Genomic DNA, 27,145 nt, shown 5'->3' on the forward strand with positions numbered 1-27,145 from the left:
AAGTTTAATACCCACTTCCATTATTTAAAGAGTCTCTGTGACTGGGACACCTGTCATTGTTGCTCTGATCCTAAGAAGAGTTCTGTTGTTTATTTAACAAATGTCTTAGAACAAGGCTTCAGGTTTAGACGGTGTAGGGAATGTGTGTGATTGTCACAGCCGTTTGGTTCCGTCCTTCCAGAACCATGATTGTGACGGTGCCGGTTGTCTTTTGTGTTCCCCCCTCTCTCTCTCTCTCTCTGTCTCCTGTGCCACCGTACGCCACAGGTCGCCCTCTCCGGAGCCCATCTACAACAGCGAGGGCAAGCGGCTGAACACACGCGAGTACCGAACCCGCAAGAAGATCGAGGAGGAGCGCCACTCGCTCATCACTGAGATGGTGGGACTCAACCCCGAGTTCAAGCCCCCCGCAGACTACAAGTAGGAGCTCTGTTCTGAAAGCCGACCGTGCATCCCGCCCTCACATACTGCTCTTGTCTGATGACTAGGGATGAGACGATATTAACATTTCATATCACGATTATTGTGACAAAAGAAAAAGCCATTTACGATATTATCACAATAATCAAAATCCATTATCTTGGGGCGGAACATTTGGCAAAAAATTGCAAATCTACAAGCTCAAAACGGGCCGCGTTGCTTGGTTAGTTTGTAGATGGGCTATTCTTTGGCCAAGAGTTTTGGTAGAGTGGAAAAAAAGACTATACTATTTTAGAGGGTATTTTAGATTGGTACTGGATATGCTGCTTGGCAAATAAAAGGTGAATTGATCCCAGTGCATGACGGGGGACGATATCGCGATAAATTAAATCTCTGCAATATGATTATCGTTAGTGTTTATCAGGATAAACGATAATATCGCTTATGGTCCCATCCCTACTCATGACTACTGTTTGATTGTTGGGAAAGGATTGGAAGATGTTTTTATTTATTTATGAAAGAGCCATAGCAGTCTGAGGGCCTCTGTGTCCAGAGATAATCCCCCAAACAGCTGGATAGTGCCAGACTTTACTTGGTACACTGCTTTACTAAACTACCCACAAAAGTCACTTATCTCCCATTGGGTCTCCACGATACGATTATCGTGAGTCTTTTTTATCAGGATAAACAATAATATCGCTTATCGTCCCATCGCTACTGATGATTACAGTTTGATTGTTGGAAAGGATTGGAAGTTTTTATTTATTTATGCAAGAGGCATAGCAGTCTGAGGGCCTCTGTGTGTGTTCGTCTGGAGATGATCCCTCAAACCACTGGATAGTGCCAGACTTTATACTTGGCCCGCTGCCAATGGTAGCTTTATTAAACTACCCACAACAAGTTAACTCTGGTCCATTATCTCCCCTTTAATAATACCAATTGGTATTGTGTTTTATGTCATTTTCTTTATCGTTGATTACTCATTTTTATGAGGTACAGCTTGTAAGCATCGGGCATTCGTGGAATGAGCAACGCAGCTAAATGTGTGGGGTAGCCCTGTAATATTCTTGGTATTGTATTGGTTTTGAGTTGCTTGGCACATTGAATGATTGCACTCCTCCCACAGTAATAAGGAAAAGAATAAAAAAAAAACTACACATATTGGCTATTTGTACACTTAATGAATTTTACACTCGGTGTCAGGGACCTCAGAGTTACACTCAAGAGTTATGGTAAGATCCTTGAAAAGATAAAGTTTGAGAACCACAGGTATTGCAATTGTATTTCAGACTTTAAGTCCACATAACCATCCCTGACAGTGTGATATGACATGCTTCCAAATGAGATGGAACCCATTCCTGGTTCCTCAATGTTGGTTCTTCCGGTTCCGTATCCCAACCCGACCTGTGATGTTTCCCATGTCCCACTTTGCTCACTGCTGCTTGTTGGTGTTGATGATACATGTGTTGGTTGTTCTCCAGTGCAGGGGTTCCCAAACCGTTTTGTCTCAGGGCACCCCATAAATATTGTTTTAATCCGAGGCACCCTTACATTATAATTTTCACTCCCAGCACCTTATATTTATATCATATCGTCGTTGTCGGGTGGAAACAGTGAAAACAGCAGATCTACAAGCATGTGTGCTTGTAGATCGGCTGTTTTCACTAGTTTTGTGCGACAGAGGTCTCTGCTTGACAATAATGATATTTTAGTGATTATGTTGCGAGGAAAACATTGAGATAACAGCCATTTTGGTTGGAACTGACTGAAAATAACTTTTTACTTCAAGATTAAAATGATACTAAATAGTTTTTTCAAGTGTCCAAATAAATTCCAAATATTATCAAATCATCTCGTGGCACCCCTGGACTGCTGTCACGGCACCCCAGGGTGCCCCGTCCGTCACCCACTTTGAAAACCCCTGCTCCGGTGTATTCATACATGTGCTGGTTATTTCTCCATCTCCTCAGACCTCCAGCCACCAGAGTGAACGACAAGGTGATGATCCCCCAGGATGAATACCCAGAGATCAACTTCGTTGGTCTGCTCATCGGACCACGGTGGGTCTGAGCGTAACGCTGACACTCACCCCCCCCCCCCCCCCCCCCCCCCAAAATCCAAATCTAGGAGAAATGACAATCATCAAACAGAGACAGTCATCACATCACACATGCACAGTTTAACTCGGACACGTGTTGCCACGCAAATGAAATCCCCCAATCCAGGAGAAATTCTGGAGAAATGACAATTCAGCAGCATGGCAGGAGATGGGGTCAACATTTCTGCTGAATTCAGAATTCATTATAACTTAATAACTTCCTAAGCCGTCTCCTACTGAGCAGCCACCCAGTCATAGAATTATTGCCAATTATTGCTACACCTATACATCTGATTTAGTGCAAGATATCTTTTTCACTCTAGCTTTTAGCTAACTCTCCCCGCTGCTCGTCACACTCTCACCTTATCCGTTCCTGTTGGCTATTGTTGTTTTTACCTATGCATTGTCATTATGTGTGAAGCACTCGTACTGTTTTTTTCCGACATCTTACGGTCCCTCCTCTGTGTGTGTGTGTGTGTGTGTGTGTGTGTGTGTGTGTGCGTGCAGTGGCAACACGCTGAAGAACATCGAGAAGGAGTGCTGTGCTAAGATCATGATCCGTGGCAAAGGCTCGGTGAAGGAGGGCAAGGTGGGCCGCAAGGACGGACAGATGCTGCCCGGAGAGGACGAGCCCCTCCACGCCCTGGTCACCGCCAACACCATGGAGAACGTCAAGAAGGCCGTGGAACAGGTCAGCACCACTCTCTGTCCATAACTCTCTAACCCTAACCCTGTTCACTGCCAACACCATGACGTTAAGACATTTTAGCTATATATATATATTTATAGCAACATGTTTTTCAGAAAACTGCGCACAAACATATACAAATGATAAAAATGTTTAACCACATGACACAGATCTTCTCTTCTATGGGTGCCGGTCACACAACCTTTGTTCAGATGGGGTTCCGCAGACAAGCATGTCAATTTGGGGGCCCTGGTCTAGACAGGGGCGACAGTGGCTCAGGGGCTAGAGCCTTGGCATCCGAAGGTTCCACGCTCGTGAGCTTGTAGATCGGCTATTTTTACTATAAATGTTCTTTAAGAATAAAGTTGTCAAATATGTCATTCATTTCTTTGCCATGTATAACTTCAAAGCCTAAAAGCTAAACAGTAATGCAATTGTCAACAACAAAAACACAATTAAATTGTCAATCGCAATTATTTGAGGGACAGTTAATCGTCATGTAGAATGTCATAATTGTGACAGCCCTAGTTCCACGTTCATTTCTCCGCTTCTCCTGGCTGCGTGTCCAAGTGTCCTTGAGCAAGACACTGAACCCCTATTAGCTGCTCCCGATGAGCAGGTTGGTGCCTTGCATGGGTTCCTCCGCCATCTGTGTGTGAATGTGAAATGCATTGTGAAGCGCTTTGGTTGAAAGCTTTGTAAATGCAGTCCATTTACTCTCCATTATATATCCTTAACCAGACACTCAGCTGATACCACAAACTGACCCAAGTTTCTTTGCAATATACTGTACAGATCCATCTAAAAAAAAAATACATATTGTGTAAAAGTTACATTTTCATTAAACTTTCAGATATCCTAGATGCATTGCACATTCAGTGCATTATTCCAACCCTTTTTTGTGTGAGTTTTTATGTCATAAAGCTCATGAATATCAAAAGTACATATTGCAATATAATACAATATTAAACGAGACCACTCAAAACAAGAGAAATGTCAACCTTCTGAAGTTGGAGTTGCTTGAAGTCCAGTGGGAAGTTATTGCAGTCAGTTATGATTTGGGGTACTATGATATGACATCTGTAATGCTTTTTTACACAATATTCAATTCTCTTTAGATGGATCTGTAGATGTTCAATTTACACCATTGGCTTACTAATCGTCAGAGGTGTATCACTGTCCAACAGATCCGCAACATCCTGAAGCAGGGCATCGAGACTCCAGAGGACCAGAACGACCTGAGGAAGATGCAGCTCAGAGAGCTGGCCAGGCTCAACGGCACGCTGAGAGAGGACGACAACAGGTCAGCCTTATGTTTGTCCTTTAAAGGAGAACTTTGTTTTTTTATGAGGGTTCATATTTTAGATTGTAATTAAAGCATATAAAAGATGAGTGTTAAAATGATTTCATTTACTTCTTTCTATTGTTTTAGAGATTCTTATTTCAGTGGTTGGGGGCATGCGTACAAGTACTAAATATGTAATTTTACACAGAATAAGCCCATTCCCAAGATACAACGCAACCTTTCATGGTTGGATGTGACTTATGGGGGCTAGAAGTGTTAATGTAAAAATATCAATAAAGAAACTGCTGGCTTATTGTGTCTAAAAATACATATTTAGTCACTTGTTTGCATGCCCCCATGCGTACGCATGCCCTACATAAACGTGATAAAACAATAGAACGAAGCAAATGAAAACATTTTAACACTCACTTTTTTCTTTTCTCTAATTGCAATCGAAAATATGAACCCTTGTTGTAAAAAAACAATGTTGTCCTTTAAACCACTCTGAGAGAGGATGACAACAGGTCAGCTTTATGTCCATCTAGTTCGACTTCAAAATAAATAAATAATAAAAATACTTCAAAATTAAAAAGACTTAAACTTCTGCGCTGCCAGCGTAACTCGCCCTTCAGGCTTGTTCCTGAGGCAACGCAGTCGTGATGATATTGACGATATTGCACACCCTCAAGTGTCATATTGCTTAAAAGGAATCCCACTGTGCCTGTGGTTTGTGTCCATGCCTTTGCGGTCCAGGTTCATTTATGTGTGTTTGTTTTGTCTCTTTCAGGATCCTGCGTCCGTGGCAGAACTCTGAGCCTCGCAGCATCACCAACACAACCCTCTGCACCAAGTGTGGTGGAGCGGGCCACATCTCCTCTGACTGTAAATACACCAGGTAGGTTACACACCTAATAAACAATACATTATCTACACACTACACCAACACAACCCTCTGCACCAAGTGTGGAGGAGCGGGCCACATCTCCTCTGACTGCAAATACACCAGGTATACTACACACCTAACAAACAATACATTACCTACACACTACACACATCTCCTCTGACTGCAAATACACCAGGTACTAGTACTACACACCTAACACACAATACATTATATACACACTACACACATCTCCTCTGACTGCAAATACACCAGGTACTACACACCTAATAAACAATACATTACCTACTACATACTACACACACAATACATTATCTACACACAACTCAGCTCTCCTCTTCTCTAACTTGAGAGCTATCACAGTAAAAGTATAATACAAAATAAAAGTAAAAGGTTTCTTTTGTTCACTGAACTCCAGGCCCGGCTCCACTAATTAGCATCCATTTTAGGCCCTACTCGGCCCGGAAAATGTCAGGTCAGGTTGGGTAGGCTCGGGTTTGGGGCAGAATTTGTGAACTCTTTAAACCGTAACGAATTGTCGTCTTTTCGTCTCCAGTTCGTTTTCAGCTCACAGGACGGGCGGCGGTGGTGGCGGTGGGGGAGGGGGAGGCGGGGGTGAGCCCCCCCAGTCGGCCCAGGACAAGGCCCGCATGGACAAGGAGTACCTGTCCCTGATGGCAGAGCTGGGCGAGGCCCCCGTCCCCTCCTCTGGAGGGGGGGGAGGAGGGGGGCACGGCAACAACCAGGGAGGAGGAGGACCTCGGGGAAACAACAACAACCAGCCCCCACCGGTCAGTGTGTCTCTATTAACTCATTTGTAGCCGATCCCGCGTATACTCGCGAACTATTAAAAGGTATCTATAGTGCCGATCCCGCGTATACGCGCGATATATACTGTATATACAGTAAAGCTGGCAAGGGCTACGTACCGTCCGTTGGAAAGTGCTGACACGGGTGGACTGGACGATTCTTCATCGCGCATCCACGTGCACACAATAGTGATCCCATAACATGGAAGCCAACGGTCTTTCTCATCTTTAATGTCCATTTTCTCCAAAAAACACTTTTGATGCCAAGGATGGCATTGGATTCTCGCTAAAATAGCAAAAGTATAAAGGGATCCATCTTCCACTCCTTTTTACATCTGGCCCAGAACTACTTCCTGGTGAATCGTAAAGGTCGTCAAGTAGGAATTGTGAGCTCGATCTACTTCCGGCCTTCAAAATAAGAGACTAGCCGCGGACGGAGCAGGCAGCTTGGACTTTTAACCCTTTCATGTCTGGAGCACTAAATGGGTTAAAGTCATTTAGGCCTTTAAAAATCGTGAACATTTGTGCAAGTCTTTGAATATTTTTAACCCGATTCTATAAATGTCTTCTAAATCCTTCTTCTAAATCAGTCGTTCTCAAACCTTTTCACGTCAAGGACCCCCAAAATGTAATTTATTTGGCCAGCATGGCCGCAGACCCACATCTCAAAATATGTTGTTCCAGGGACCCCCCAGAAGCAAATATTTGCGTTACAAAAGTTAGAATACTTTTAAAAAGATATATTCAAAGACTTATTTCATTTTCAATCTCATGTCCTACCAGACCACGGCTCCAAGCCAGTGGCATGATGTAATGCCTAGAGTTCCTATCCATCGTCTGATTACATGCATAATTAATGTAAAAACTGTTGTAAAGTGAAATCTCGTCACAAAGGCCCCTCAGTTTGGCCTTGTGCTCCTCAAAGAAATGGCATGACCTGAGGCCACAGTGGCCTTAATGCCCCTCAAAGAAATGGCATGACCTGAGGCCACAGTGGCCTTAATGCCCCTCAAACCAATGGCATGACCTGAGGCCACAGTGGCCTTAATGCCCCAGATGACTGGACCACTTTCTGCTCTGTCTCTGTCTTGTCAATATGAAAAGACACCGGTGTCTTTAAACCAATCCAATAACCTTGATTGGTGCAGGGCTGACCATGGATCAGATTGTAAATACCATCATTGATTGATGTATTTCACTGCAGATAGTCTACATATTACATTTAAAATCATCTTTAAATTCAACCCTAACCTAACCCTTAATTCTTTAAATGGATTAAAGTTGTGTTTTATTTGATGGCCTTCCTGCCCTGGTATTGGTCTTTGTGCCCTCAATAAATGGACACAATACAACTTGAAAGTCCAAGTGGCCTTGCCTCTAAAATGACAAAGTTCCAGGCCTGGGTGTAACAATACATCTTAACAGCGATATGATAAACATGTGGTTTTGTGGCACAGAATCAAACATGTCAACGCGTGCTTGTGTGTGATCAACCCCACCAGTTCACTCAGATCAGCTGACACAGGGATGCTGACAGAACCCTTCGCTAAAAACCCCAGGACAAAAATCCACTCGTCCTAGACAGTTTGCCCTCCTGGCCCCCAAACTGTGGAATAAATTCCCTGTCGCACTTTGAACTACAGGCTTCCATTAGAACTACAGACTCACTCCCTAGCTTCCATTAGAACTACAGACTCACTCCCTAGCTTCCATTAGAACTACAGACTCACTCCCTAGCTTCCATTAGAACTACAGACTCACTCCCTAGCTTCCATTAGAACTACAGACTCACTCCCTAGCTTCCATTAGAACTACAGACTCACTCCCTAGCTTCCATTAGAACTACAGACTCACTCCCTAGCTTCCATTAGAACTACAGACTCACTCCCTAGCTTCCATTAGAACTACAGACTCACTCCCTAGCTTCCATTAGAACTACAGACTCACTCCCTAGCTTCCATTAGAACTACAGACTCACTCCCTAGCTTCCATTAGAACTACAGACTCACTCCCTAGCTTCCATTTGAACTACAGACTCACTCCCTAGCTTCCATTAGAACTACAGACTCACTCCCTAGCTTCCATTAGAACTACAGACTCACTCCCTAGCTTCCATTTGAACTACAGACTCACTCCCTAGCTTCCATTAGAACTACAGACTCACTCCCTAGCTTCCATTTGAACTACAGACTCACTCCCTAGCTTCCATTAGAACTACAGACTCACTCCCTAGCTTCCATTAGAACTACAGACTCACTCCCTAGCTTCCATTTGAACTACAGACTCACCTCTTCGGACTCCACCTAAACCCATAGCAGTTACCATAGCACTCGCCTACCCTCAATGACCATACGTGAAACCTTTTATTTATATATATATATATATATATATATATATATATATATATATATATATATATATATATATATATATATGTGCGTGCTCTATTTATTCTAAAAATGGTTCTAGATTGATATTCCTATGTATTAGTTGTATTGTTGCCGATGTACTCACATATTATCATGCTTATTATATTGATGTATTACCTGCTTATTGTAAGTCGCTTTAGATGAAAAGCGTCTGCTAAATGACTAAACTGTAAATTAAATCTCTTGTGTGTGTGTTTACAGAACCGCCCCCCATGGATGAACCAGGGCCACTCGGACAGGAACTTCCACAGCATGCACGGGGGTCACGGAGGTCACGGAGGTCACGGGGGTCACGGGGGCCACGGCGGGCACGGGGGCCACCACAGCTTCCCGCCACCCATGCCCAACATGGGAGGCCCCCCCATGGGGCCCCCCAACCCCAACGGCATGCCCCCGCCCTGGATGCAGCCCCCGCCTCCGCCCATGGGCCAGGGACACGGGCACCACATGGGTACCACAAAACACACGCACACATTTTAACCATTTGTTTATGTCCACTCAAAGGAGATTCATACAAGGACACATATATTATAGGTGCACTATAGTGCGGAGCCTTAAGAGGAGACAATGCTCATTGCTCGATTTTGTGCAAATCAGTCTAAAAGCGCCAAATTTAGCTAGGGCGCCCGAGCTGACAACCTTCGGGGTCATCACAACGGCCAAATCAATTTGGGCTCCCATTGACTTTCTATACAGGAGGAAAATACCCAGATAAAAATCTGCTTTAAGTAGGATGTGAGTGGTCTAACTAGGAGTTTGTCATGATTCTGAATCCATTGCAAGCAAAAACATTCCTTGGGCTAAAAATGGCCCCAGAAAACGCCCACAAAACGGTGAAAAGTGATGACCCCTCACTAAACCATCGTTTTCTCCCCTTAAGGCCCCACACTACTAAGGTTACATTCACTACATCAGTGGTTCTCAACCTTTTTACTCCAAGAACCACCTCAGAAAATATGTCTCTCCAAGTACCACCATAATAACTGATGTTAAAATACAGGTGCGTAGACCTACTGTACCCTCTATTAACGGCGTGAGGTGTGCCCTCATGCTCATTTCAGCACGGCTGGAGAGCCTATTTCAACCACATATTTTGTTTGGTCAGAACTCAGAACTACCTAGAGTATAATATAAATATTTCACTCCACTTGTGTTTTTCTTCTTAATTTTGTACTCTACGGTTTTAAGTAGCAGCGTCTCCGCCATATGTCGTGGCTGCCAATTATAGTCAATAGTTAAAGCACAAAATAATGGTTAATTAATGCGAACACGGCCTAAATGGGTTAAACTGTTTTCTGAAAAAAACTAAACCTTTTCATGTCTAGGTGTGTAGAAGGTGTAATGTGCTGTGTGTTCCCTCTCCAGGTCTGCTGCCCCCTCCCATGGGCATGATGCCCCCTCCTCCCCCTCCCCCCAGCAGCCAGCCCCCCCCTCCCCCCTCCGGGCCCATGCCACCATGGCAGCAACAAGCCCCGCCCCCTCCTCCCACCAGCAGCATGGGCTCCAGTGCACCGTTACCGTGGCAACAGAGTAAGACACACACACACACACACACACACACACACACACACACACACACACACACACTAGCCTGTTGGACTGGTTTGACGACTGGTCATCATCGCCTTTGATTTAGCCATTTAGTCCAAAAGTATTGAATGCTTTAACTATAGAAACATTAAGACACACATAATAAAACACACACACACCGGTCCTCTCACATTTGGAAAACATTAACGCTTATAACGTTTTAGAACAAGCGATTAAAACATTTTTGGGGGAAAACTTTAGAAAAAAAAAAGTAAAATTGGACTCATACTTTTTGAGTCGCGGTGAGCATGAGTCGATTTTCGAGTCGATTTTCTGCAGCCAAAGGTTTTTTATGATCCACTGAGCTAGATTATGTTTGGAAAAGTCTAAATCAATTTGAAAATCTGAAGATTCGCTTCAGGTTATTGATCGAATACTGTATTATGATTGATTGCTAACAGTACAGGTTGTACTGTACAGTCAAAAGGTTATGCTGAAAGGATAACACAATTTCAATTGTGGTTTATTGTTCTCAATTCATCAGTTATGCATGTACAAATGCACAACAGAACAGAATGTAGCTCAAACTGTACATGAAAAGAACAGGCGACTAATTATACAACAAACTAGCACTGTTATCCTATAATAATCTAAAAATGTCACCGCAGCTATAAGGGTACAATAAACTGAAGCAGCCTTAACTCCTCGGGCCACTGTGGAAAGCCTGCCGTGAGGTTAAGCTTCAGTTAAAGGTAGCCATGGCCGTGTACCTCACGTTTCAAGCCTTGCATAGCTTGTGTTAAACCTTCATCTTCAGCCGCGAGTCACAAAGAAAACCTTCCACAATGATTTAACTAAGGGTGGGCGGGTGGGCGGTGGTGTGTAGGCTACACTGTTATGCTGTTGCCTGAGAGAAGAACCACTCTACGGCCGTGGGTTATTATCACGGCATCACAGGACTGGTGCTGGGGCAGAATAGAGCCTTCTGTGTGAAAAGCTTACTGTTTACGTTGGGTTCATATTAGGGATGGAGCGTGTTAATCTTTATTGATAATGAGCACCTTATCAATCCTGCTTATTGATCCAGGCTTTTATCGAGCCCACTATTGAGCGTTTTCTAATATTTTGTGGAAAAATATGAGATGGCAAATTCAGAACATAACTGGTATCTTTTTTTTATTGGCCAGTTGTTGCGACTGAGTTTGTTGCTGACCACCTTGTTGCTGTCAATTGTCAAGATGACAATTGACAAAAGTAACTAATATCATTAAATATCATTAAAACAATCACTCATTAGTGTGCAAAAAGTGTTAAATGGCTTTATATTATGGATAGTACTGTAATAACTTCTTGATTGCCTCTTGTCTTGATTGTTTAAACATGACATCATGGGCCGCTATGCTCGATAACAGGCTTGATAAGCCCAAAGCTTATTGATATCAGGTACTCAATAAATCTGTTATCAGGTTATCGAGCTACCCTTGTTTTAGGGCTCCATCTCTAGTTCATATGTAAGATTAAAAATCAAACCTTGGTTCGAAGTGAAGCGGTGAACTTTTATTCTATGTGTTCTAGAGTTATGAACTCTGTGATACATCTATACAGTTATGGACTCTGTGATCTATTCATTCTTTATATATTCTGAATTCTACATTCATTATATATTCTGAATGAATATATAAAGAATGGAGGGCCGAATTATCATGTGAAGCTTGACCAATCCTCAAAGTATCCATTCATCAGACCGGGAGGGACACTACACACATATTCTGGATGTACAGGACAGATAAAACCTGTTCATTCTGAACTGAAATGGCCATATATGGACATGGGACTTTTTTAAAAAGCCTATTCATTCTGGACTGATATTCTGGACGTACAAGACAGAAAAAACCTATTCATTCTGGACTGGAGTGACCATATATGGACATGAGGTGACATACATTGTGTTTTTGAAAAACCCTGTTCATTCTGGACTGAGATCACCATATATGGGAAGCGGTTTTCACCGCTTCAAAAATAGCAGTGCCAATACGCTACCGACGATAGTGTATTGAACGTCTGTCCGATCAGTGACTGATCGTCATCAGCTGAGCACAGCAGTCAGACGAACAAAAACCTGTTATAGGCGTCAAAATAATTAAATTTTAGTCCATTGTACTCCATTCATCAGTAATGCATGTAAAGTATAAATACACAACAGAACAGAATGAAGCCCAAACAGTACATGAAAAGAACATGCCACTAATTATACAACGAACATGCCCTGATGTTAAAGAAAATAAAGGTTGATAACCATGACACATTGGCTCCACCAGTCCCGTCCTAGTCTCGCGTAGCCAGACAACTATTCCAGACTATAGCCAGACAACTATTCCACAATCTCTGAACTCTAAATAGTCTGGAACTAAAGTACATCTGAGTAACGGAAGCTGGCATTTTAATATGCTTGGGTGATTTAGATTTATATATCAGGATAAATGTGTGCGATTGTAAAGCCGAAAAGGAAGCGGGGAAGAGGCTTCACGTCCGCCTTATCGCTTACTGATGACCAGAGCTTCCGTCTGTGCAGGGAGGGGAGTCTGTGCAACCCACAGTTTGGGGGCCAGGAGGGAGAAGAGTCTGGGACGAGTGGATTGTCCTAGAGACCTAGACTAAATGTACTACCAGTGATAATACATCAGACTTTTATATAGCGCTTTTCCTGGTGAGACTAGTCCCATCCTAGTCTGGGATCACTTCACTTTTCGGGGTTTGTAACCGGTCTGGAGCGGAAACCACAACACGTCATGTTGTAGTCCTCAAAGGACTACAATCTTTTAGTCCAACTCGTAGCGATTGACAAGACTACACTAGGCTACTCCAGCATTTTAATAGAGATTGGGGAAACAAAGGGGGGAACCAAAACAAAGCGACACCGCTTCTTCTAGTGGTTTAAGGCGGAAACCAAACGGCCTGTTGTGAACAAACACCAGGCTTTCCCCCAGAAAGCCTGGTAGGCGAGGCTAGTCCCATCCTAACCTCTCTCTCTCTCTCTCTCTCTCCCCCTCTCTCTCTCTCTCTCCCCCTCTCTCTCTCTCCCTCCCTCCCTCTCTCTCTCTCCCTCCACAGACACCAGCACCACCTCCAGTGCGGGGGGCAACCTCCCCCCCTGGCAGCAGCCCCAGCAGTCCTCTGCGTCGGGCGGTGGGGGCGGGGGCTCCTCGGGGGGCGGGGGCGGGCATCAGCAGCCCCCTCCCCCCATGGGCGGCGTGCCCCCGCCTCCCCCGGGCGTGCAGCCCCCGCTGCCGCCCGGCGCCCCTCCCCCTCCGCCCCCCCCGCCGCCCGGCCAGGCGGGCATGATGTACGGCGCGCCCCCGCCCCCACCTCCCCCGCCCATGGACCACCCCTCCAACTACGTGACCATGATGGGCATGGGCGGCATGCCGCCCTTCGGCATACCCCCCGCGCCCCCGCCCCCTCCCCCGCAGAATTAGCTGACCCTCCATTCAGCTACTACACCCCCCCACCCCCCCACTGGGTTCTCAACGGTAGGGTCTGGGGACTGCCCGGTGGCCTGAGCATGGACCCTTAAAGGAGTAGTAATTCACCCCCAAAATGACTATTTTTCTATTGATTACTCATGCCATGGAGACTTGAGTTCAATAATCTATATATTTTTTTGTATTTGTCACATTACTAAAATGAAATTTGATTGTAGTAAATTGATTCCGGATTCCGAATTTATTTTAATGAAATTATTGTCTTATGAATGCGACTAAAACAAAAATATATTATAGAACACAAGTCTCCATGGTGTTAGTAATAAATAGGAGAAAAAAAAAGTCAATTTGAGGGTGAACTACTCCTTTAATGCGTCTGGAACTAGTCTAAAGTGTACAAAATTGTACAAAATAAAATGATAGTTCACTCTCAAAAATCTTATTTTTTTATGTTTTCCCCTCACCCAATGGAGACTTGAATTTGGAGACTTGAATGTTTTTTTCTCACATTCCTTGATTCCTAAGCCAACAGTTTGATGACCGGCAAGTGGTTTCCTAAGGAGACGCAAAGAGCCTCCTTTTTTGGTGAGCAATCGATAGAGGAAAAAAAAAAAAAAGCAATTTTTGGGGTGAACCATGATTTTTAACCATTTCAACCCCAACATCCATATTGTGGAGGAAAGATTCTTCTTTCCCCCAAGCTCACCTAGCTTGAGGATCGGCTGTTTTAAGCAGAAGGGTCTGTAACTCTTGGAGTGTCTTCAAATGTAACCAAATGGACCCCTAAAGGTCCCTACATTGACACTCGGAGGAGTTTTACGTGTAGATTCGGGATCCCAGAGATTAAAACAATATAAAACAAAGACTCCTAGGTTGATAAAAATAACTCTACTGTTGTGTCCTCAGTGATAATTATTATTACAGTTAGGAGTTAACAGATCTATTGAAGAGGTTCCGTTTTGGACCGCTGCCGGTCCCCGGACCAGACCTTGAGAACCGGTGATCTCTACAACACCACAACATGAACCGAGGACCCCCACCCACACAATTAACCAATAAGATTTATTGTTGTTATAATTATAATTATTCCACTTTATGCTCAATCAAATCTGCTTTACTTTTTTTATTGTCAGTCCTTGGCATGCCCCCCCCCCCCTCCCCCACCACCTTTTTCTTATTATTTGTTTTTTTCTTTTTTCTTTTTTGGAAGACACCCGCGCGCAAAAAAAAAAACAATGAAAGGATTGTGTAGTTTGACTTTGTAAATTAGCCGATAACTTAATTTTTGTTTATTTTTTGTTTGTTTTTAAAAGTTCCATGTTGCGTTTGAACGCGATGCTCTGTGCGTGTGTCGTATCCATTCTGTTGTAGCTTTTGGTGTCCGACGACCATGATGATGATGATCTCTGCAGTGGATTCTCTACCGTCACGTTGTTATTATTACTTCTTCTTGCAAACAGAAATAAATACTCAAAAATAGCTGCCACTTTGGTTTTGGTTTTATTTTGCTGAACACTTAGTTTTTGTTCCACTTGATTGATGAATAGCTGTAAAAAAATGCTTTTCTTTTCACCTGGAGTTTAAAACGTTAACGTCGATCGATCGGGGCAGATTGAGCTCAGACGAAGACAATTGCTTAATTTGTTCATTTTAATTTTTTTGCATGTTCCTGTGTTCACATACTAAGCTCAACATGTTCTGTTTTTTTGTGGTCCATTTAAAGTAGCTTTGATTTGAATGAGATGAATATTTTTGTAAAAAAAAAAACTTGAACGAGATGTGTAGTGTGTGTATGTGTGTGTTGTATCATTGAGTTCCAGGTCGGCCAAAACAAACTCAGTTTATTTTGTTTGTTTTGTAATGGTCGTTTTTAAGAAGGTTTTGACTCTTTCCTTTTTTCTTTTAGTGTCATTGGCCTGTCTTATCATATTACTGAATAAACCTTTTCATGCAGTCCTTCAGGTTGTTGTCGAGCCGTAAGTAAGGAAAATAAACCATTGTTTTACGGTCATGCTTTTGAGCGACCACGAGTGTCTCGCCACGTTTTGAGCGGGCCTACTGTATCTACGAGTCGTGTCTGCCCTTTTGACTACTGGATTTGGAGCTATGCACAGCGGCTAGATTGGAAAGAAGCAATGTCGTGATGCTCTTGGCTTGTCTCTTCTGCCCCACTCTGCTCTGTGCTGCTCTTTGCATTGTTTCTGTTGCTCTGACCATTAAGCTGACATGATTCTTTCAGTTGTTGTATCTCCCTGGGCTTTAGTGACGGAGAAACTTATCTAAAAATTATCTTAGACATAGTATTTTTACTCTATTTTTGGAAACAGGTCTGTGGGGCCTCTTCCCTCCCTGTCGTTCTGGCCGTGACACCACAGCTGTTAAAACCTTTGCTTGGAAAAAACATTAAAATGTCTTAACAATTCCACCTGTCTGTCCTTCAGACCTGCTGTGTTTGTTTCTCGTTCACGTTTCACGTCATGGAAGTGATTCTGTCAAAAAAACCTAAGACTTCCATGGCCGTGGTTCTCGATCTGTGGCTGGGGACCCATTTGTCGGGGGTCCCTGCTTCATCTCTCTCAGCTAAGGGGTCCCTGCTTCATCTCTCTCTCTCAGCTAAGGGGTCCCTGCTTCATGTCACTCAGCTAAGGGGTCCCTGCTACATCTCTCTCTCTCAGCTAAGGGGTCCCTGCTTCATGTCACTCAGCTAAGGGGTCCCTGCTTCATGTCACTCAGCTAAGGGGTCCCTGCTTCATGTCACTCAGCTAAGGGGTCCCTGCTACATCTCTCTCTCTCAGCTAAGGGGTCCCTGTTGGCATGAAAGACGTTCTCTACTGCATGGGGGTTTCCAGAGCAAGTAGACAGCAATGCATGCGTCTTCTCTCCTAATGTAAAGGTGATGCATCTTGAATATATAATTCATGTTACATAACCTTAGTGCTGCGTCACAGAGCCTGTTCTTGTCCATCTCCACCGCTAGGAGGATCGAATGGAATCCTTCATCTTTCTGTGGGTCTGATATTAGTTTATATCATCTGTCTGTTGGAAACCAATGTCCAAAACTGTTAGTTTTCGAGATTCAATTTAACCCATTTAGAACGGGTACACATTTTGTGTATCATTATTTTATGATTTAACTATTGAAAAATAGCAGATCTACAAGCTCACAGCGCGGCACCGAGTGCCGCGCTGCAAGCTTGTAGATCTGCTATTTTTTTAAATTGTGAAAATTTGAATTTTGACCCGATTCTATAAGTGTCTTTTGAATCCTTCTAAGATTTTTTGAAAAACCTATGTTTCTATGTCAGCAATCTGGCTTAGCCATCGTCAAAGAAAAGGTCCTTTTCACTTAACTGGAGCTCAGTTAGTCTGTTCTTGAGAGACTACTATGTCAGTGGTTCTCAAACCTTTTCATGTGAAGGACTCCCAAAATGATATTTATTTGGCCACGGACCCCCATCTCAAAATATTTAGTTCCAGGGACCACCCAGAAGCAAAATTTGAGTTACAAACGTTCGCTTTGAAAATACATATATTCAAAGATTTGCACACATTTTCACGACTTTTTCAAAAAAATAGATCTACAAGCTCGCAGTGCGGCACTTGGTGCCGCGCTGTGAGCTTGTATATCTGCTATTTTTAATAGTTAAAGCATCCACACATTTTAGGCCTAAATGGGTTAAATAAAATGGCAAAAATAGATCGATATGGAAAATTCTTTTTTTATGGAAAATTAAATGTTTTGCCACAGACAAACAAAATTAGTATTACCTGAAACACCCATAGAGCTAGCCCTGAATGACCATAACGGGACTGTAACTCAGAGTACAAATGGAACCAAATGAACCCGCAGGGGTCCTCCTTGCTAATGAAACATTTGAGAACCACTAGTAGTGGACTGATAACGTGCCGTAGCCCTGTTATTCCACATAGGACTGAAGGTGTGGTTGTTGCTTGTTGCCAATCTAACCAAACAAAGATCCCAGGGAAAGGAACAGGAGACGGTACCCTATGCCACCTTCTGGGGGCGCTAGTGGCTCAGGGCAGGGGTAGAGTGTCCGCTTAGGAAGTTCGATCCCGGCTCTCCCCCAGAGTGTAATAGTGCCCGTCTGTCATCTCTACCCTGTTGCAGCCAGCAGGTAATAACACTGCTAATGACATAAATGAACATAATAAAATGATTGAATGCTGCCAGTAGTAGTATAAAGAATACAGTTGGTCAACCACATATTGTACCTATAATTTACATAATAAACCAGAGAAAAGTATGGTTATCAGTAGTAGTAGTAGTGTTTTTTATGAATCTTAAATCATTATCATAGAATTATAATTACCATCATTATTATAACTCCATCCATCCATCTTCAACGGCTTATCCGGAATCGCGTTGCGGTGGTAACAGTTCCAACTGAGACCTCCAGATTTCCTTATTCCGAGCAACTTCCTCCACTCCCTCAGGGAGTATACCGAGGCGTTCCCAAGCCAGTTTGGAGATATAATCCCTCCATCTGGTCTTTGGTCTGCCACGGGGTCTCCTCCCAGTGGGACGTGCATCGAGGACCTTCCTAGGAAGGCGCTCGGGGAGCATCCGTACTAGATGCCCCAACCACCTAAGCTGACTCCTTTCCAAGTGTAGAAGCAGTTCTACTCCTAGTCTCTCTTGGGTGACTGAACTTCTCACCCTATCTCTAAGGGAGGTACCAGCCAACCGTCTGAAGAAACCCATTTTGTCCGCTTGCACCCGCGACCTTGATATTATTAGAAAGCATCTGGTTTTCATTTGCTCCTTTTCAGAACCGGAAGGAGAGGTTCCACTGTTGAAAACGTTTATTTTCTTTTTATTATAAAGCATCAGTTGCTTGTACAGCTCCATCTCATATAATTAGAATATTGTGTGTAAAAAAAGAAGAAAATAAATCATTGCAGATGCCATAGCAGCCCAAATCATAACTGACTGAGGAAACTTCCCACTGGACTTCAAGCAACTCTGACTTCAGAAGGTTGACATTTCTCTATTATAAATCATTGTTTTGAGTGGTCTCGTGGAATATTGATATATTTTGAAATATGGACTTTTTATATCAAACTTTTATCAATGTGCAATCTAGCCTATGATATATGAAAGTTTCAAGAAATATATCAACTTGAGTACTTTTGACACAATATTCATTTTTTTTTTTTAGATAGATCTGTATTATGTGTAGCCTCTATGTATGAACATGGGCAATACTGATATATTTGATTTCAGCTGTTACAATTCCAAACATGGCCTGCTTTAATTCCGTCTATATTAGTAGCTTAATGACTAGTACAGTAGTATTTATGTCCAATGTATTTGTATTTAGGTTCATAAAGTTAACATGAGTATATGACTAAATGCGTTTGAAATTAAATCAAAATGTCACATTTCAGGATTCCAATTAAGAAATAGCAAAAAATGATTCAGGATTCCAATTCAAAGCTGCGATGCATTTTGAGCTTGTAGATCTGCTATTTTTGCTTCTATTGTATGCAATACTAGAATGACAAATGTGGCCCTCTGGAGAGAAGGTGGAAATATAGTGGCCCAGGCCCTCGCCATCATCAAAGTTGCCCACCCTTGCTCTGTCATGTTGTTGGTCAGTCACATATGGGCAGCCCCGCCCCCTATAGAGGAGGCAGCCTGCAGAGAAGAGAGAGAGAGAGACAGCATCACCGCCGTCACTCATATGGCAGCAGCAGCAGCAGCCAACACAACCTCCATCCCACCGATCTCTGCCATCTTAAAACCCCGGTTCAGAGCACCCATCCCCCGGCTAGCAGCCAACACAACCTCCATCCCACCGATCTCTGCCATCTTAAAACCCCGGTTCAGAGCACCCATCCCCCGGCTAGCAGCCAACACAACCTCCATCCCACCGATCTCTGCCATCTTAAAACCCCGGTTCAAAGCATCCTATTTTATGGTCACGAACGATTCACCAGGATCCTGGTCCCTGGCCTGGGCTGGATGGCTTGATTCTAGTCTTAAGATTTACATAAATATTGTCGTAAATCTCTAAGGGAAAATAAATAAATAAATGAATGTCCGATATTGTAGGCTACTTTTACTCCACTGCGATTATTTGAAAACTTTAGTGGGCCTACAAGTTACTCTGTAGATATATAGATTATTATTACAAAAAAACATACATTAACCACTTCTGCCCTATATGTATATTTCGGCCACTTATTGAAAATGGCAGAGAATTGTGAGCTTGTAGATCTGTTATTTTCAAAAATATTTGTTATACATTTGAAAACTTGAAATGCATAATGACTACTTTGAGTACTCTTTGTGTACATTTTGATGCCAAGTACTTTTTCAACTTTTTAATTCCAGACTTTTACCTGTAACAGAGCATTGCTACAATGCAGTATCGATACTTTTAGTTAAAGCAAAAACACGATTTGAGATTTTTTTTTCGTTTTTTCACCACTGACTGCCCTAATGTATAATGTTGCTGGTCACATGGTGAGCCCCGCCCCCTGGAGGAACAGAAGCTTATAAAAGCAGCCAGCAGAGAGACAGCATCACCGCTGTCACTCAGCAGCAGCCAACAACACAACCTCCACCATCCCACCGTCCCACCGATCTCTCCCATCTTTAAAGCCCCGGTTCAGAGCACCATCCCCCGGCCACAGCCATCATGCCCAAGCCGCTGACGGACCAGGAGAAGAGGAAGCAGATCTCGGTGCGCGGCCTGGCCGGTGTGGAGAATGTGGCGGACCTGAAGAGCAACTTCAACCGCCACCTGCACTTCACGCTGGTCAAGGACCGCAACGTGGCCACGCGCAGGGACTACTACTTCGCGCTGGCCAACACCGTCAGGGACCACCTGGTGGGCCGCTGGATCCGCACGCAGCAGCACTACTACGAGAAGGACCCCAAGGTAAGTAAGAGATCTGTGGTGGGAGACCCCTCGCCTTAACCATCATCTTTACGCAAATTACGCATCATCAATTCCAGTGGCGTCAGTTCGGAAAAAGCTATGGTATGGCAATATGACTGGTGTCTTGTACCAGTCATGTTGCCATACCTTAGCAAAAGGCACGATGAAAAGTACATTTTATTATTTCCCCCCTGAAGCCAAGGTATGGCAGCTACCATAGCTTGCCATACCAAATTGACGCCGACGCCTCTGATCAATTCCATCATCTTTACGCAAAATATGCATCATCAGATTCATCCATCATTATGATATGGCACCATCCCTCAACCCTGGAGGAAGAGGCTGGTTTTGGGGGGGAACAACATGATTGCTGAAAATAACAGATCTACAAGCCCACCGCGCGTCGCAGTCCCTGCGCCGCGCGGTGGGCTTGTAGATCTGCTATTTTCAGCGACTTTGGGGGGGCTTTGCTTTATTTAAAAAAGATGCCTGAATCGGAGTGAACATCTTGCCATTTCTCCTCTTCCGCATTCAGTGCAGTGCTGCTGTGCACACCAGTGCCACGCCCCCTTCGTGAGTCTGCAGCTCTGCACGTACGCACACGCACGCGCGCGCTCACATCCTGCATGGCAATATTGCGTGTGTGTCTTTTTGCGCGCACTACACAAACACTATAAATTATGCATTTGCTTCCTCCTGCAGGAATAATCTGACGATGCATTGCATCACGGCATTACAGTCAGGCACTACTAGTCTCCTTGCGTGTGCAGTGCACCACACACATCGACGCATGCATGCACGCACGCACATGCATGACGATGCTGCTGCATTGCATCATGGCATGATATGCCTGCATCATGCATGGTGGTCACGCACTAATCTTGATCGTACACCGCGCGCGCGCACACACACACACGGACAAGCCCTCGCTTCTGCTCTGTACAGTGAACTAGCCTCTGCGCACGTACGCCATCGCCATCGTGCGCGCAGGCACTTGTGGGAGTGCGAGTGTGTGTGAGTGGAGTGCGGGTTGGGTTTCCCCCATGTCCATGTCCCCTCCCCTTTCCTCTTCATTATGATCATGGTGCAGACAGTATCAATCACCTGCTGCTCTATGGTCCATGGAGTCTCTCTTGTCCTTTTATAGTCATTTATAAATGTTATTTGTTATATTTCCTGTATTTCTGTATTTTGTGCAGTCTTTTAGTCTAGTGTTGCTGCTGCTCTGCAGAGCAGCAGGCTGTTGTCTGGTCGCAGGGGAATGTGACATTCCTCCTCCTGCTTACATAACATGTCAGAGTGTCTGTCACTACAATAACCTTGTTGCCTCTGCAATGCCAGCATCCAGGCAGGAACATGTCCTTATATAGACACACACACACACTCACGCGCGCGCACGCGCGCGCACACACACACACACACACACACACACACACACACACACACACACACACACACACACACACACACAGGGCACAACTTCATCCGATGGGAAAATAAATAAGGGTTAGACTATAAACACGGGTTAAGTCCAGCCTGTGTGTGTGTGTCTGTGTGAGGGATCAACTGGTTGGTAAAATGATGTGCATCCAGGCACGTGCACACATGGACATCAGAGGGGGCTTGAGCCCCTGCCCTTTTATCCGTCTGTAAAAAGTGCCCTCTCCAGACCCTGAATGCAGTTTTTACTATGGTGAAAGAAATGTAAATGCCCCCTCTTTCCATGCCATACCTGAAGGCAGCATTCAAGAGAATCGCCTTGACCAAACTCTCCTGAACTTGAATGCAGCATCTTATGTTGAAAGAATTACCCTCTCTGTGTAGAATTCCATGCCGTTACGCCACATCTCCAGTATTGGATGGATTATGCCTAGCTCAGAGAAAATAGCCGACCTCCAAGCTCACAACGCGTCGCAGCGTGGCGCGTTGTGAGCTTGGAGGTCCGCTATTTTTCGATATTTTCAGCCCCTGCCTCTCTAACATTCTCTGCACGTCCCTGTGTGCATCCACGTTATGTAACATGAGAGAGAGGATCCCCCCCCTCTCCCCCCCTCCCCTCCACTTATCCTCTCATCCAATCCCAACGTGGCTAGACCAGTAGACCAATCTTCTGCTATATTCTGCTATATCGTAACCTTGTATCTCCAAGTTTAAAATGTGTACGTTCTTTTCGTAAAGCAAAGCCCTTGCTTCATCATACAAGACCGGCGCACAAAACGAGTGAAAATAGCAGATCTACAAGCACACTACGCCTCGCAGTGCAAGTTTAAATCATTTAAAATGATTAATTAATATAAAATGGTTTTGGACATACAAGGTTTCCACCCGACAACAATGATGTATATATACATCATCGACTTGTTTTGTTATGATGTGTGTTATACACTATTGTATTCAGTTTGAGATTATTATTTCCCCCCCTGCAAAGTGTGAACCTGTGTTTTGTGTATACTTTCTGAGTCACATGTTGTTATCCGGGTTGTGCGACTGCACAACAACAGAAAAGTGAAGCTTTTTTTTAGGGAGCGTGTCGCTGTTACTACACGTCATATTTTCGACACCCGACTCTAACCCTCACCCTAACCTCCGTGGAGTGAGTCGCTAACCCTCCGGTCGAAATGATTGGCGTTCGAAAAAGCGCTATTTTCCCCCTTTTTATAAATGTTTTGGTCACGCTTTGGTCACAATTTTCACACGGAACTGCATCTTTCTGGTTTGACGTTGTTTTGGGGCAAACACATTCTTTGGCTGATTTTCACATTTGTTATGTTATCTGTAAAAAAAAAAAAAAAGACTGACATGACAAATTGGGAGCTTTAAATAGGCCTGTCGCAGTTATTACATAATCGTCTAATCCCAATCGCAAAAAACAATCGTGATGTAAAATGTCTTGAAAAGCATATCATTGGTATAAAGAAGTGCAGCATCAGAATGAGCTCCTGCAGCAGCAGCAGCATCACTGCATTGAGCATGGATGGACGTATGGAGGCATGACTAGAACACTGTGTACCAGCGCAGTAGGGGGGCATGGCCAGTGCATGTCGCACTGTAGCATGGCCTGTGTGTGTGTGTGTGTGTGTGTGTGTGTGTGTGTGTGTGTGTGTGTGTGTGTGTGTGTGTTTGTGTGCACTGAATGGATGGATCTATGGATGAATGGATTCTCAGCATTGTATTGACCAGGTTATATAGCTTATTGATCCATCTGTAACCGCCGAGAGGGTTGAATGTTTCGTGGTCACTTTACATATATTCTTCTTTTTTGCAATACCTTTTCGACACTTTATTGTCTCCACCAGCCGAAGGCATGGGGGAGAGTATGTTTTCCCGTCCGTCCGTCCGTCCGTCCGTCCGTCCGTGTGTCCGTGCGTCCGTCCGTGCGTCCTCGCAGTTTGTGTGCAGCTAATCTCAGTCGCCGTTGGCCCGGTCGCTGCCAAAGTGAGCACACACATTCCCTGGATGCCAATCTAGAACCTCTGCCCTAAATTTTGGGCCTTTTCTAGCGCCACCTAGTGGCCGATGTTAGCAAAACACATTTCTGTGCACTACTCTTACAGATTTTGTCCAAAAATCCTACAAATCGGTAGGCAGTATCTCAACAGTCATGTGATCGACACGGATCTGTCCGATTTTGCATATTCCATCCTGATTGGCTAAGATTGGCTTCCAAAGTTTGTAGGATTGAGCCGTTTTGGACAAAATGCCTCAAATCACAAACGCAAAGTGCAATTATCATGAAATCGTGCACACACGTTCCCACTAGGCCGAGGAAGAAATACCACTTAAATCTTTTTTAATCAGCCTCATGGTGGCGCTATAACAGGCCGATTTGTGGTTTTACCTATAACTCCACCGATTAGTTTCAAACTTTGTAAGCGCACTCCCCAGAGGCTAAGGATAAACCTTTACCCTGCATTTTTCACATCAGCCTTTTATAGCGCCACCTTTGGGCCGACTTATGTAAAACACATTTTTTGATATTACTCCTTGAGATTTTATCCAAAAATCACGCAAATCGGTACACAGTATCTCTATAGTCATGTGATCAAGTCCGATCCGTCTGTATTTCATATTCTATCCTGATTGGCTAATATTGGCTTCTAAAGCTTGCAGGATTGCTCCGTTTTTGAACAAAATGCCTCAAATCATCAACGCAGCTTGCGATTACCGTGAAATTTGCCACACATATTCCCACTAGGTCAAGGAACAAATGCTACCTTTTTCACATTGGCCTGTTATAGCGCCACCAGCAGGTAGACTTTAGCAAAACTCATTTTTGGAACACAATGCTTCAAATCATGCATGCAGCATCAGATTGCCATGAAAGATCTAAGGTGAAGAACATATGCCACCCTTTTTACATTGGCCTATTATACAGTAGCACCACCAGGACGCACGGCCTGGTGGAGACCTGTGCTCGGAAGAGCACTGCTTCTAGTGTTTATATTCGTTTTTGTGCTTGCTCTTTGGACTGTACACTACAGTACTCTTTTTCTTTTTCTTACTTCTTTGTAACTTGTAACCTTAAACTGCTGTGCTGCCTCTGGGCAACTGAATTTCCTCCATGGGATAATAAAGGTATCTAGCTTTATCTCTACTTTACACGATTGTGTAAAGTAGAGATAAAGCTAGATAGAGAGACGTTGACGGTGCCATGGCATTGGTCCAGAATCTCATTGTTCTTACATCCTGTTAGTCAGAATCTGATGTTAACCTGGTGAAAAATACTATGCCTAAACCTAACCCTAACCTCAGTAAAACTATGCCTAAACCTATCCCTAACCCTAAAACCTAACCCTAACTAAATTCGGACTAATGAAATGTAGGACTAATGAGATTTCAGACTTATGGGCAGTCCCCGAAACGCACACGTCTCCAAGTGAGTGCCCATAAGTCTGAAATCTCATTAGTCCGAATTTAGTTAGGGTTAGGTTTTAGGGTTAGGTTTAGGTTTAGGCATAGTTTTACTGAGGTTAGGGTTAGGTTTAGGCATAGTATTTTTCACCAGGTTAACGTCAGATTCTGACTAACAGGATGTAAGAACAATGAGATTTCGGACCAATGCCATGGCACCCACAACAGCTCCTTTTCTCACTCACTCAATGCGGAAATACAGAAGCGAGAGGTGGAGGGCATTTAGCAGGCACGTGCACTGGTGCACACATACCGGTAGATATAAAATGCGGGCTTGAGCCCCTGCCCTTTTACCTGGCTGTAAAAAGTGCTCTCTCCAGACCATTAATGCAGTTTTTACTATGGTGAAAGAAATGCAAATGCCCCCTCTTTCCATGCCATACCTGAAGGCAGCATTCAAGAGAATTGCCTTGTCCAAACTCTCCTGAACTTGAATGCAGCATCTTGTGTTAAAAGAATTGCCCTCTCTGTGTAGAAATCCATGCCGTTACGCCACATCTCCAGTATTCACTTGATTGTGCTTTAGTTGAGTGCAGTGTTACCAGATGGGAAATGTTGAATTATCGTACCGGAGGCTCAGAATTATCGTATTTGACATGAAACTATCGTACACGGCCAAAAAAGAGAAATCACTCGCGTAAAAACGTAATTTCACCAAAAAAATGCGTCTTTAGTGTAAGAAACGACCTCGTTTTAGACTCCTGCGTGACAAAAACGCATCAGATATGCTGTGTGGAGGCAGGCAACTTTTTGGAGCTTACACAAATAAAAGCCTGAAACTGGTCTGGAAAGATGCAACCAGTGTTTTTAATGCCTCCAAGTACAGATCTAGGATCAGATTGACTGATTTCCTGGCTTATTTTGAGAAGCCAAACCAGATCCCAGATTAGCAGCCAGGGAAAATAGTGAATTCATGCTCTTTTTGATGATAGGCCGAAATTATCGTACATTTGGGCATTTTTGGAATTATTGATCGTACATCGTACAGAGGGTCAAATTATCGTACAAATACGATAATTATCGTACGTCTGGCAACACTGGTTGAGTGTGGGATCATGCAGTGAAAATAGTGGACGTCCTAGCACTTGGAGGTCTGCTATTTTTGATATTTTCACCAAAAGGCCCTTTTAGAAATGTCAGCCCCTGCCTCTCTAACATTCCCTGGCATTTAGTGTGGCAGGGCATTTTAACAGGGGACAGTAGGAGGGGACTTGAAGGAGCTGTGACCACTAATACACTATAGAGTATAGCAGCGTAAGTGGTTTACTGGTCCCACTAAAAAATCTCCCATTCATTTTCCCCATAGACTTTTACAAAAATATTTATAACAATTATGTTAAGCCTAGAAACCAAGCCATCCAGGATGGCAGTGAATCATGACCATACAACCTTTGATCCTATGTGAAAACATATTTTAATATTGAATTATTTGATATACTACATTTAATAACTTCCCTTTGTTTAGTGATTTTTTAAAACGTTCTTTTCATAGAAACAAAAGGTTTTATGGTCATGATTCACTGCACTCCTGGATGGCTTGGTTCTAGGCTTAACATAATTGTTATAAATATTTTCGTGAAAGTCTAGGAGGAAAATGAACTAGAGATTTTTTTTGGGGGGACCAGTAAACACGCCCACTGCAATGCCCTATACAGGGGTGCCCAAAAGGTAGATCTAGATCTAC

At 43.7% G+C, this 27,145-nt stretch overlaps 2 protein-coding genes across 2 annotated transcripts in view; both read left to right on the forward strand.

Annotated features, from left to right (window-relative positions):
• Positions 1-15,899, forward strand: part of LOC308298679 (uncharacterized protein) — a 46,936-nt gene extending 31,037 nt beyond the window's left edge. The window contains exons 9-17 of the mRNA XM_080742321.1: positions 268-420; positions 2,391-2,480; positions 3,026-3,209; positions 4,394-4,509; positions 5,279-5,386; positions 5,949-6,183; positions 8,832-9,081; positions 9,996-10,160; positions 13,272-15,899. Of these exons, the coding sequence (XP_080598447.1) occupies positions 268-420; positions 2,391-2,480; positions 3,026-3,209; positions 4,394-4,509; positions 5,279-5,386; positions 5,949-6,183; positions 8,832-9,081; positions 9,996-10,160; positions 13,272-13,636 (1,666 nt within the window). The 3' untranslated portion in view covers positions 13,637-15,899. The remainder of the gene's footprint in view (positions 1-267; positions 421-2,390; positions 2,481-3,025; positions 3,210-4,393; positions 4,510-5,278; positions 5,387-5,948; positions 6,184-8,831; positions 9,082-9,995; positions 10,161-13,271) is intronic.
• A 4,314-nt stretch (positions 15,900-20,213) lies between these two features.
• LOC308298699 (glycogen phosphorylase, muscle form) overlaps positions 20,214-27,145 on the forward strand; it is a 62,350-nt gene continuing 55,418 nt past the window's right edge. Inside the window, exon 1 of the mRNA XM_080742344.1 lies at positions 20,214-20,550. Within this exon, the coding sequence (XP_080598470.1) occupies positions 20,308-20,550 (243 nt within the window). The 5' untranslated portion in view covers positions 20,214-20,307. The remainder of the gene's footprint in view (positions 20,551-27,145) is intronic.

The sequence above is a fragment of the Nannobrachium achirus genome (assembly GCF_963921795.1).
Source record: "Nannobrachium achirus genome assembly, chromosome: 14".
Classification (NCBI taxonomy): Eukaryota; Metazoa; Chordata; class Actinopteri; order Myctophiformes; family Myctophidae; genus Nannobrachium; species Nannobrachium achirus.